The 13,204-nt window shown below is 33.6% G+C and overlaps 1 protein-coding gene across 1 annotated transcript; it reads left to right on the forward strand.

The window, feature by feature from the left end:
• Positions 1-1,196: 1,196 nt before the first annotated feature.
• LOC136205286 (probable galacturonosyltransferase 15) lies at positions 1,197-12,375 on the forward strand. Its single transcript, XM_065995814.1, has 7 exons — positions 1,197-1,356; positions 1,465-1,809; positions 1,988-2,031; positions 3,836-3,997; positions 10,553-11,134; positions 11,232-11,534; positions 11,662-12,375. The coding sequence occupies exons 2-7, from the start codon at positions 1,563-1,565 to the stop codon at positions 11,944-11,946; spliced, it is 1,623 nt and encodes a 540-aa protein (XP_065851886.1). The 5' UTR covers positions 1,197-1,356; positions 1,465-1,562; the 3' UTR covers positions 11,947-12,375.
• Positions 12,376-13,204: the final 829 nt, after the last annotated feature.

Here is a 13,204-nt window from a genome sequence, read left to right on the forward strand (position 1 = left end):
ACGAAATTGAAAATATTAGAAAATTCGGATCATAACCAAACTAAAAGTTAAAAAAAAAACCAAAATTTTACTTATATGAAAGTTTCAACATATATTAATAACCTAAATTGATGATTTCAAAATGTTAGATACGTAATTGGTTTTCAGGATATAAATCGAGAATCTAATTGATTTTCAAAGTCTAAATTAAGGATCTAATCGATAATTGTGGCAATTTTGTTGTAAATTTGGATACTGTTATGATTTTAACGTTGTTATTGTGGCAATCTTGTTGTAAATTTTGATAATGTCATGATTTTAATATTAGAATCTGTTGTTGTTTGGTATTTTTTGTTATATACCACTTCGCGAAGTAGTTTCAAAATATATCCAGACTTTGCATATGCTAATTAAAATCATCAAATAAACAAAACATTACCTTCATAGGCTTTGCATATGCTAAGTAAACATTTCCGCTGGTAAACCGTCGGTAAGTTATATTTCCGACAGATTTTAGTATCTTACCGAAGGATTTTTCCGCCGGTAATTTACGATTTTTTTGTAGTGTTAAATTCATCAAGTATACCCATCGTTTAGCTTCACATATGATCGAATCTGCGAAATCAGAAGGGAGAGAGACAGACGCGCGTAAATATTGAAGGTATTATGGAAAAGTCATATAAAAACAGTGTAGATATGTAATAGGTTGAGTAAATAGGTTAAATATATAAATAGATTCTTATTTGACCTAGTTTTGTAATTTACCCTAATTTAAAAAGTTAAGAACCTAATTAATTCTAAAGTATAAATCAGAGAAGTAATTAGCTTTTATTAATTTTTTGTTTTTTTTTGACAAAGACCTAATTGGACTTTAAGAGAAAAGAACGAATTAGAAATCAAGAGACAATATTTAAATATAGAAAAGAACGGGCAAAGTGGTGATGTGATGTCACATACATACTCCACACCAGCCTCAGGTGTCGGTGTAAGCTTTGAAAAGAAAGGACAAATCCGTAATTAAGAAAGAAGTGAAAGGCAAAAGTATAAACCTAACTGTCTTGATATAATAATAATAATAATATAATATTATTGCAATCTATTATTTTCCCGCGGCTTTGAACGCGGCATTCCTCTTGGCTTTTCTGTCGCTTTCTTGTATTTTATGATGACATTTTAATATGGGAATGTGATTATATAATAGAGAAAAAGCAAAAAACTATAATAATAAGAATAATAATATTAATAGCAAGAGAGATAAATTAATACAGAAACCGTTTTGTTGGCTTGTTTACTCAACAAGGGCGTGATCCCATTCAGTCTACAATTTTTCTCAACTTCACTCACTTCCTCTACTCACTTCACAGAAGAAGAAGAAAGGTAATGCAATCGATCATCTCTACTCTCCAATGGTAACAACATTAATATGCCAAATTATTTTTGTTTCCTTTATGCATAACATTGATTTTTACTTCCAATATTCTTCAGTTCAAGGAGGAAGCAAGATCTCTTTAATTTGGCATCGGAGAGGAGTGATTTGAATTTGCCATGGAATTGGGCAGAAAATGGCAGAAATTAGCTAGCGAATGCGCGAGGAGATTATCAATATGAAGTTTTATATTTCCACCGCCGGGATTAAAAGAGTCACCATATCGAACTCAGGCGCTGGCGGAATTGGCGGTGGGAAACTATCGACGGTGGCGGCCAGTCGCCGGATTTCGACCCGGGTACTTTTGCCGGCGTTGCTTGTGCTTGCAATCGTTTTACCCTTCCTTTTTGTTAGAATTGCATTTTTGGTACTTGAATCTGCCGCTACCTGCAATTCTTCCGTAGGTAAAAATAATTTCAAATCGTGAATTGGTTTTTAAATTATTTTTCAGATTTTAAAATAAATTTAGGGAAAATAATACATATAAGTTTAATTTTGCTGTGGAATTCCTCAAATTTGGTTGCTGCTCAAATTTCATTTTCCTAAATTTATTTATTTACTTATTATTTTTCATTTTCGCAGGTTGTATAGGATGGAGCTTTTTAGGCGGGAGTGACACATCTATGGTAAGTGACGTTTGATAATGACATAATTACCCTTGTCCAAAATCATTTACTAGTGTTTTTTTTTCCAATGCGGATATGGATAGGTATAGAAATAAATGATTAAAATAGGGATTAAAATAAGATAATAAGATTTATTATTTCATCCTTTGCCATATAGAGTAGGATATGAATAGAGATAAAAAAATATATTTTATTATATTTTGAAAGTATATTTTATTATATTATCTCTATTTAAATTTTAATAAATTAAATTTAAGTAATATCATTCCATATTAGTACTATATTGACTAAATTTAAATTTTAAATTTCCAGAAAAGTTATTACCATATTTCCAACAAAATTAATAGAAAGCAATTACAATTCTATATTTATCTCCAATAAAAAAATGTAAAGATGCCACTAATTTTTCTATATAATTTTTTTTTTTTAAAGATGCTAAGCATTTTTTTTTTGAACGGAACTTACAAAGACTTCAGGTGAAATTATATATCTGAAGATGAAATTATATATTTTAGTAAGGATAAATTAGACTTTTCATAAAATTTAAGTTATCCCACGTTGTTATACCTATCCCCATTGGTATAGTCACTTTCAAATTTGTATGGATGTCTCACCATCTAGGTTCTCTATAACAAGTGCCTAGTTGGTTCACTATATATATATATATATATAAAACCCTAATACATCAAAAGCCTCAATTTGCTTAACATAATATATTTGTCATGTTTAATGTAACATATTTTCCTTAAACTTGTTTATAATACTCCATTAGTCCCTAAACTTGTTTGAGCGATATACATTTTATTTTGTTTGTAAATATATTCAAAACTTAAAAACAAAAAACCTAATACATAATTCTAAGTTTTTAAAACAAATTAACTTTCTATTTTGTACATTTTTATGACATTTTTATAAATTTAGGGATTTAATCATAACATTTTAAATAAGTTTAAAGGACTAATAAGACACCGTGTAAGTTTAGAAGACTAATCAAATTTTTTTGGACAAGTTCAAGAGTCAACGAATATATTAAGCCGATTATAAACAACGAACAAATTTTCAAAAAGACCTGAGAGTATTGTAAAATTTATCCCTGGAAATTCCTAAAATATTACTCTTTTCTATGTACATTTCAGTTGTAAATTCCAAAAATATTCTTAGCTATCTCAGAGTTTTTAATTCAATGTTTTTCATAGGGGTAATAAATTTATAAACAGAAACAAAAATCTGAAATTATAAAATGTGATTAAAGCACATTGTTGTTTTGTTTAGTATGAATTTCACCTCGTATATTTTTACAGTCACATGTCTACTGTAAAATTTCTCATTGGGGATTAGCTTCTGACATTGAGAAATGGTAATCAATGAAATTGGACGATGGCGTTTTGGTCATCTGACATGAATATTTAAAGTTATTGAGGGAAGAGTATATGGATATACTCGTCGTTTTGGGGCTGTCGGCATCTGGAGTTGCTTTCAAGTCCATGTGGCCAGTTTTCCAGCAATCATAATATTCTCCTCCACCTCCACTTGGAATTTGTTTATTCACAACACATCACGGGAAAGGAAAGGAAATTCAATTATTGGTGGGCTAATTATTATTTGCTCCTTCCAACTTTCTCCCACTACCAACTTCTGTAGAGAGTATAATGAACTTTTGTTTGGGGGTGAAATAAGTGAAAAAAAATAAGAGGTATTCCGAAACAATTTAACTTGATACGTCAGCTTACGCCAACACGTTATAGTCTTATCAGCCGTTTATTTGATAGATTATAACAGGATATGTGATTGTTCTTTATTATAGAAGTTGAGCGAGGAGCTGACAAGAGCGTTGGTAGAGGCCAAAGAAGGTGGGACTCATGATGATGGAATGGATGATACAGTAGAATCATTCAATGAACTCGTGAACAGAGTGACGTCTGAAAGACAAGACATAAAGACATTTGCGTTTAGGACAAAGGCCATGGTACTTCTGTACACTTAATTTACTCTTTGCATTAGCTACTTTACTGCTTCTCGCATACCTTTTATTATTTCTACTCATAGTATTATGAATTTTATTGGTACAATTTATTCTTGGCTTTTTCTCGCCTTTCATTTTTTAGGCTAATTCAGTAAAAAGTGCCAAGTCCAAGGATCAATTTGATATCTAAAATTTATTTTTGGAGCAAATTGACTGTGCTAGTTAAAGTGTAATTGACCCTTTTTGCAAATATTTATTTATAGTTTTGCACTATGCATTCTTGGCATATATGGGTGGGTATAATTTTATATCCAAGTCAACACTCGATATCATGAATTGGTAAATGCTGCCTCGTGCATATGCATTTCTGTTTAAAATAATTTGATTAGTGCTTTAGTTATAATCATTCTATGAGAAGCAAAGCATATTAACTTCTGTTGCCATTAATTATCTCTCTAATTTAAGTCAAATATTTTGGTAGAACCATTATGTTGTTTTCTGGCAATTATGGCCATCTAATGTTTACTTACTCGCTGGGGAGACTGGTGGGTAGATATTTCTGTAACCAAAACCTGTGCAGTCTCAGCAATTTTTAACACCATTAGAGAATGCTTTTGCTTCATTTATGACAACCCAATTACTTCCAAAATGCTTATCTATACGAATGAGGTCCCTACCTTTTGAGTTGGACGTATACCTACAACCTAAAACCTAGGGCTTATCTTTAAGTTTGTTCTACCAAGATTTATTTGCAACAATTATTTATTTTCCTAAAAAGCAGAAAACTTTCAGCTTGTTACCATGCATAAGCATGATATAATGATGGTTATATATATATATATATATATATATATATATATATATGCAAAAGAAAGTTGAAAGGCTTGTTGGTTGAACTCGTGCTACTTTTGCATCACTTGCTAGAATCCTAATACGAAGTTGGTTTGGCATATCTTTCCCTAAGTCCATGTCTGGACCACTGGGTTTGGACATCAAAAAAGGGGTTTGTTTGTTTGCTTGCATATCCTTGTCATGAATACTTTGTGATCATTTTCATATTTTATGTTATAATTTCATTATGAAATGAAAGTGACTTGAGATTCTCAGAACAAATTTCATGAAAGATGTTTAGATGGATGTTAAGTATGTGTATAACTATTAGGATCAATATTTACAACGAATTAGCAGCACTTGAATTTAGTAACATTAAATTAGTAATATTTACACCTCTTGTATTAAATTAGTGTCCATATAGGATACTGATAGAAACAGGATAGAAACTATAGTATATTGATAAACATTCTCAAGTAAAGAAAAACATTAGGGAATGGAAAGCGATTACACGAAAGAACAAAAGATAAAAATGGGCTGAGCCTAAACTCAACACCTGTAGGAAGATATTCTTCCCTCTCTACTCAATGAGCAGAGAGCGCAACTCAAAAGAGCCACATAAACTTAAATTCCAATACCTTTTCCTTCTCACGCTATACTTTAAATAAAGCTCTCTTTCTCCTATAACTAACTCTCTAGGCTCCAAATCACGTCTCCCTTAATTTCTGTATTACCCTTTATTTCCATTAGCATATTCATTACCCACCTCTTTAAAGAAGTCTTGTCCTCGAGATTGTACAACCAAATACTTCACTCCTGAGCACAACCAGAGATGAGATGGGATAGTGTTATGGTCCTATGATCTAGTTGTAGGAAGGGTATGATTTCTAGTTAGTTTGTTAAGGGCCCAGTTAGAACGCTTCTATCTCTTGAAGTTAAGTGCTTGTTATAGAGAACCCTTCGATCTCTTTTAGAACTTGTTGCTGAAAAATACTGTTTTTCTTTCATTAGTTCTTTTCATATAAATAGTACACAAGCCATACAAACTGCTGTGAAGCAGCTACCAAGAGCAATAACTGCAATAAACTGCAATAGTAATCTTGCCAAGAGGGGACATGCAATTGTAGTACAAATACAAACTTAGAATAAGCTCTTGCATAAATATTGACCCATAAGCAAGGGCATAGGACACATAATACACATATTAATAATGCCTGCTGCACAAAACATAACTCCGCCCCTAAGAATGGAGCTTGTGCGCCAGCGACAAGGATAATAAGCCACAAGGGCATGATCAATCCATGATGATTGCAGAAAGCTGTCTCTGCAACATCATCCGGTATCATAAAATTTTTCCTTCACTATTTGTGCATTGAAAGCCCAATAATCAATGCCAAACCTCCATGTATTGTCTGTCTTTTCTACTAACAACATTGGTGAGTGGCGGAGCCAGGACTTAATCCTCAAAGGGGCTCCACCATGAAAAGGCCTGCGACGGGCCGAAGGCGACTGAAGCTAAGCGGTGGCAGCTGACGATTCTCTCCTCTATTTTGCTCATGGTCATTGGTTTTTGCCTTCATAGTTGTTTCGATTCTAATTGGAGATTCTGAATTGAATTTTCAGTTTTATTATTTTGTAAATATCTAGGAACAAAATGATTAATAACAATAACGAAAATATGTAATTTTATTGATATATCGTTGCGTTCTTTGTGGGATGAATATTTTTTGATACCCCTTTTTTCGTTTGTTGATTTAAACTGACTAGCTTTTTTTCATTTATTTTTATATTGATTTATTTGTTGATTTCCTTTGTTGTAAAAAATGAAAAGAAAGAGTTATCTCTTGCACTTGTTGTAATGTGTTATGGCTGCATGCTTGTCATGTGTTTGTTTGGTAGTTGTATTTATTACTAGTTCAGTTTTTATATTTAACATATGCTCCATATATTCTGCTTTTGTTAACAAAATTTAACCATGAAAGTTGTTGCTCATACTTTCATATATCATCGTATGCATCTATTTCTTCTTCCATATATTCAAACCTCCAAATCCAATTCAACATTCAAACCTCCAAATCCAATTCAATCTCCTCCCAAAACATAGAGCAGGATTCTTCACTTCATTTTACTCAACATTTTCGACTCGAATTAAAGGTAGTAACCGATTACCAAACCGATAACCAAACCGGAACTTTAATTTGGTTCGTTTATTTTTACTCTTTGGTTTGGTTCGGTTTAATTTAGATGAAGTTTGGTAATCGGTTCGGTTATTCCGTAAAAAAATCGGTTTCCGAACCGAAATTTATATATAAATAAAAAAATCATAATCTTATTTTATATCCCGTGAACCCAAGTATATGTACATGTGTACTTAGTTTTGAATATGCCAAATCAATGCTAACTAACTTCGATTAAGTTCAAATTTATAAAAAATTACAATGTTTTTTTATAAAAAAAATATATTTTCTTATATAAAAATCTATAATTTTAAACATTAGAAATTTACATATTTTGGTTATTCGATTGGTAATCGAACCGAACCGAAAATTTTCAGTTAATTGATAATTGGTTACCATTTCTTCGGTTTCTGAAATATAGTTTATTTCAGTTCGGTAAACCGATAGTTCCCTTCAGTTAGTAACCGAACTGATGTTCACCCCAACACATCCATTTAGCTTGTTACATGTTCATTCCCAGCAATGGCTGGGGTCGCTACAAGCAGCACGCCCACTATGGCTCCATGGGGAGGAAGCCCCCATTCAGAGGCCTTTCAAGCGGCTGGGGGTCAACTCACCCTTCGTGTCTGCCACTGACACTGGCGATGATCTAGGAAGGGATTATGATCGGTATAACTCTGCACCTGTATGGGTTGCATGTTTTGAAGACCCGTGACAATAAGGGTAGAGTCTTCGGGTTCATGCATCCCCAAATTGTGTTAGATATATAAATAATCCTATTAGGATTATTTACATATCTAACAAATTGGAATCGGTGTCTTGTTTCATCATATGTAATTCTCTTTCTTTAGTGTTAGTTTCTAGTTCTTTATTAGAGTTTGATTCTCCTTCACTACAGTCGGATTCGATACTTCAAACTCCTTGTTTCGGATTAGTCAACCTTGATTTAGCCATGTAATGCACCAAACTTTTGAGCCCCTTCATCAATTCGTTTTGTTTGGCTTGAAACAGACGTTCCCTTTCTCTGTATTCTGTCCCCTGCAATCTTTTTGATACATGGCCATGAATGCTTGAAACCGTTGCTGCAGTTTGTTAAAGTCACGCATAACTTCAGGCTCTGATACCAAGTTCTTATGGTCCTAGGATCTAGTTATAGGAAGGGTATGATTTTCTGATTAGTTTGTTAATGGCTCGTTTAGAGAGAACCCTTGGATCTCTTGAAGTTAAGGGTGAGAACCCTTCAATCTCTTTTAGAACTTGTTGCTGGAAAATATTATCTTTTCTCATATAAATAGCATACAATTGCTCTTGCCAATAGGGGACAGACAGTTATAGTGCAAATACACACTTATAGGACACATATTAATACACACATGACTAATACTATGAGCTGCTGCACGCAACCGATAGGGTGTACCAAAACACTTCATTGAAGCTTGAACTTGTTCTTTTGTCGTCAACAACCCACCAATTTGCATTCTACTTGTGACCAGATTAAAGGAATATTGCTTCCAAAGCCCAACAGGACTCCTGACATTAGGTTGGTTTCATGGCCTGTGGAATTGGTGAGAGCTAGTATGTATGGTAGCTTGTAATTCTTATAGGATGGCATCATCCACACAGTAACATGATGAACAACTAATCCATGATGAACAACTGGTCTGTTCCTCATCAATAATATCCTTGAATGCATCAACTTTGCCAATTAAGATTATAGTCTTCAAACTGATATTGGAAGACCAGTTGTTGCTGGCAAGCCATAGAATACAAGTAGTGTAGCCCATGTGACTGTCTCGAAGAAACTGATCAACATCCTCAATGGAACCTCCAACAATTGATTCTGAATTTTATAACTGCCAACACCTAAATGATAGAAACACTAACAGTGATTCACAAATAAAAGAAATAGTGACGGAGAATAGATAGAAGAAGAGAATGGGAGCTGTTATTCAATAATCTGAAAATGGAAAGACACAAACAAGAAAGGCTAAAGCCCCACAGTAAGAACCTTCTCTCTCCACACTAGGTAGAGCTCTGCATTTTCAACAGATGAGAATGCAAAACAGCCTATTCTCTCCTTAAGAAACGTTACTCGTATACCAAGAACACTACCCGGGGTTGTAACTAACTAGTTCCACGAGTGGGTAGTCTACCCCTAGGCCCTATCTGCTAGCTCACCAGTAGGTTGTAACTAACTAGTTCCACCTCACACCCCTGTTCCTGTTGCTCTTTTCTTGTACGGGTATAAACCTTTGATTCTCTAGGCCCATGTGAGTTATGATCTGTAGTTCACCATTAGTACCTTGTTCTCTATCAGATACACCATTCGTGAGTAGCTTGTGAACCCTCAGTTTAGGCAAATCTGAAAGTGACCAATGTGCTGCTCTTGTAACTCTGACAAATAGATGTCATTTGTTTCCCTCTTGTAGTTTGTTCTGTTCATAAAATGTTGTTCTAATTGCTGCACCATTTATTGAAAGTATATTGCAAAGGGAAAATATATTTTGCAATGCTAAAGCACCATTCAGCTCCTAAACGTCTTTATATTTCTCATTGAGCCACTGCCAATCTTTTAAATTTTATTTGGGTCAGAGATTTTTTACTTCTCATGCATTGTGTACTTCTATAACCAAATTTAACAAATCCTTTGATTGCTTGATTTAGATTCTGTATGGATTTTGAACTTTAACAAAATGTTTGTCTTCCTTTCCTATATATGTATATATATGCGGATATATATGTACTTGTTTTGTCAAATTTTTATTATTGTTTTTGACGTTGGTGACTGAATTAAATTGAAATTGAAATTAAATTTTGTAAATTTCTCCTCAGACCAAATGCAGTCTAATAATAGATTGGCTTCACCAAAAAAAATAAAAATAAAAAGAAAGTGTCAAGTTCAAGGATGGAATACTATCCTTTTCCCATTTCAAGTAACAAGTACTAAATCAGAGGGAAATATGTATATATTAGAAGCAGCAAACTATGCAATTTACAGATTGATTGCCCATATGGGTTCATTAATTTAGTTCATATCAGTCTTACAAGTGATGGTTTTACTCTTGGAAAATGGCATTTTTACCACTAGGCCCAATTTTTGATTTATTATACTAATAGGAGTCAATGGCAATGTCATAAATGTCTATGATTGTGTTTGTGTAGAGTAATTTATCTTTTATTGGAGCAGTATGTATATTACTCCTCTTCCAATTAAGGTCTGTCGCATATACTAGGACTTGAACTAGCTTAAGCGATTTGAAATCCTTCATCACTCAATCTAACCTTAGTTGGTGTATGTATAAGACTTGCAATTACAGCTAAAAAATGACAACCTGTTCCACGTAGTATGAATCTTGTCTTTATCTAGTTTTTGACTTTCCTAAATTGTATTCCAAAATCTAATTGCAAGCTGGACCAGAGCATGGTGATACAAATGACTAATTTCTATTTTCAGCTGTCAATATTAACTACCAGAGCCTCTTTATCAGTATTTTATCATCTAATGGTTTTCTTACAAGTCTATGATTTTAATCTTTGATTAACATTTCAGCTATTGAGAATGGAGCGTAAGGTGCAGTTAGCTAGGCAGCGGGAATTAATTTACTGGTATTTCGCTTCACATGGCATCCCGAAGAGCTTGCATTGCCTTTGCCTAAAATTGGCCGAGGAGTATGCTGTAAACGCCATAGCAAGATCTCGTTTACCTTCACCTCAATATGTTTCTCGGCTGGCAGACCCATCATTTCATCATGTTGTTCTGATAACTGATAACATTCTTGCTACATCTGTTGTAATCTCTTCCACAGTCCAAAGCTCAGCCAACCCTGAAAAATTGGTCTTCCATATTATCACTGACAAGAAAACTTATACTCCAATGCATGCATGGTTTGCTACCAATCCTATTAAATCGGCAGTTGTCGAAATTAAGGGATTAAATCAATATGACTGGTCTGAGGAAGTGAATATTGGAGTTAAAGAAATGTTAGAGTTTCATCGCCTTATTTGGAACAACTACTACAGCAACATGAAAAAAGAAGACTTTAGCCAAATGGGAGTGCACAGAAGAAATTTAGAAGCTTTAAGGCCTAGCTACCTCTCTCTTTTGAATCATCTTCGAATTTACATTCCTGAGGTATTACTCAAAAAATTCATATCTTCTATGATTGGGTGGATGATGTTGACTCTTTAATAATGATGGATATATCATTTGACTTTCATGGAATACACAGCTGTTTCCGGATCTCAACAGGATAGTTTTCTTGGATGATGATGTTGTAGTACAACATGACATATCATCTTTATGGGAATTGAGTCTCAACGAGAAAGTTGTTGGTGCTGTTGTTGATTCATCTTGTGGTGAAAACTGCTGTCCAGGAAGAAGATATAAAGATTATTTGAATTTTTCTCACCCAATAATGTCATCCAACTTTGACCCTGAACGCTGCGCTTGGCTCTATGGCATGAATTTGTTTGATCTTAGTGCTTGGAGGAGAGCCAATATAACATCAAATTACCATAAATGGTTAAAAATTGTAAGTAGCTTTTATGTTTTCCAAAATTACTGTTCTGTTGCAACTCTTGGATTTTTCTTGAGGTGCTGAATATGTCAATTGTCATGTGATTTTGTTCGTTGCCTTAATCCCAATTATTTGTTTGCAGAACCAGAATTCAGGACTGAAATTGTGGCAACCAGGGTTGCTTCCACCAGCATTACTTGCCTTCGAGGGTCATGTGCATCCTATAGATCCTTCATGGCATCTGGCCGGGCTAGGTTTCCAACCCCCAGAAATGAGCAGAGACAAATTGGAAAATGTGGCCGTTTTACATTTTAGTGGTCCTGCAAAGCCCTGGCTTGAAATTGGTTTCCCAAAGGTACAAAGCTTATGGATTAAACATGTAAATTCTTCCAACGAATTTGTTAGGAAATGTAGAATTATCGGGTGAAGAGGACGAAGTCCTCTCACTCTCACATATTCATCTAGAAAATTGAAAACCGGTAACATACACAGTATGAGGCCAGAGGGAAGAAGGTTTTGCCTTCAGTCTCTGCTCACACTGAGCTTTGGCAGTATGATATTGGTAATTTCTTGTCCATAATACAAAAATAGATGAAAGTACCACAGTGTACACCATAGATCAGGCAGGATCTTCAACCTTGAAGAGAGAATGAGATTGATGACAATTGCACTTCTCTTAACAAATACTGTATATTAATTTACCTTATTAGGTTATTGCAGTCAGTGAAATTGTCAATATCTATTAGTATTATTGTTGTTATTATTTTTTATTATAGTCCCTATTCCCTTGGAGGTATTTTCTAATTGCTCTACGTGTAGGAGCATTATATATATATATAACATTATTTTGGTTTTCTGTTCATCTCTATTACTGAGAGAATAAGAGAAAAATCTTGTCTTTTATTGTAAATGCTAGGGGTATTTATAGAGGATCCTAAGAAAGCTAATAAATATAAATCACCATAATCACTGTAATTCCTATAATGGAGGTAATTTTAATCTGTATAACTATCATTTACAGACACTCTGTTTAACACTCCTCAAATTGAAGCATAGATAATTATAGGCCCAACTGTAGTTATCTGAATCCCATTTAAAGCTTTATTGAAAATGTTACCAAGTTGGTCATCGGTTCTTAAGTAAGATGTATTGATGGTATTCTGTTTTATCTTCTTATGAATAAAATGATAGTCCTCTTTGGTGCGTTTATGAAATATAGGATTAGATGCAATATTTTAAAGTGTTGCTTGGCTCTATAACTTTGCTTGAGTTTGATTTCAAATCCAAGTTCTAACAAGAGAAGATGAATCCACATAATTTCATAAACCGATTGAGACATAGCTTGATATCCAAATTTTGCACTAAAACGATATACATGTTTCTTTTTTAAGATACTTAATTTCCTCCAACAAAAATGCAATAGCGGTTAGATTTCTTATCAATTTGCATATGAAAAATATTTGATACAAGCCATTGAATTAAACAAACATTCAGCCCGAATATGATCGTTGATTTTTGTATAGTAATTCTTGTTCGGAGTTGATATGGATTTGTAACGATGTTGATAGTTTTGATTTTAAGAAGGAAGTAACCCTAAGAAGCTTTCAGTGGAGAAAAATATAATTTATTCATAAAATTTATATATTTTACAAAAATTGAGGCTTTTATACCTCTTTAACTCTGTA

This window comes from Euphorbia lathyris, chromosome 1, assembly GCF_963576675.1.
Source record: "Euphorbia lathyris chromosome 1, ddEupLath1.1, whole genome shotgun sequence".
Taxonomy (NCBI): domain Eukaryota; kingdom Viridiplantae; phylum Streptophyta; class Magnoliopsida; order Malpighiales; family Euphorbiaceae; genus Euphorbia; species Euphorbia lathyris.

What these genes read in the sequence shown, in the direction of transcription:
- LOC136205286 (XM_065995814.1), top strand. Translation starts at nt 1,563, where the DNA reads ATGCGCGAGGAGATTATCAATATGAAGTTTTATATTTCCACCGCCGGG. An exon ending in TACCTGCAATTCTTCCGTAG is followed by an intron (nt 1,810 to 1,987) that starts GTAAAAATAATT and finishes TCATTTTCGCAG; the next exon opens with GTTGTATAGGATGGAGCTTT. An exon ending in CGTTTAGGACAAAGGCCATG is followed by an intron (nt 3,998 to 10,552) that starts GTACTTCTGTAC and finishes TTAACATTTCAG; the next exon opens with CTATTGAGAATGGAGCGTAA.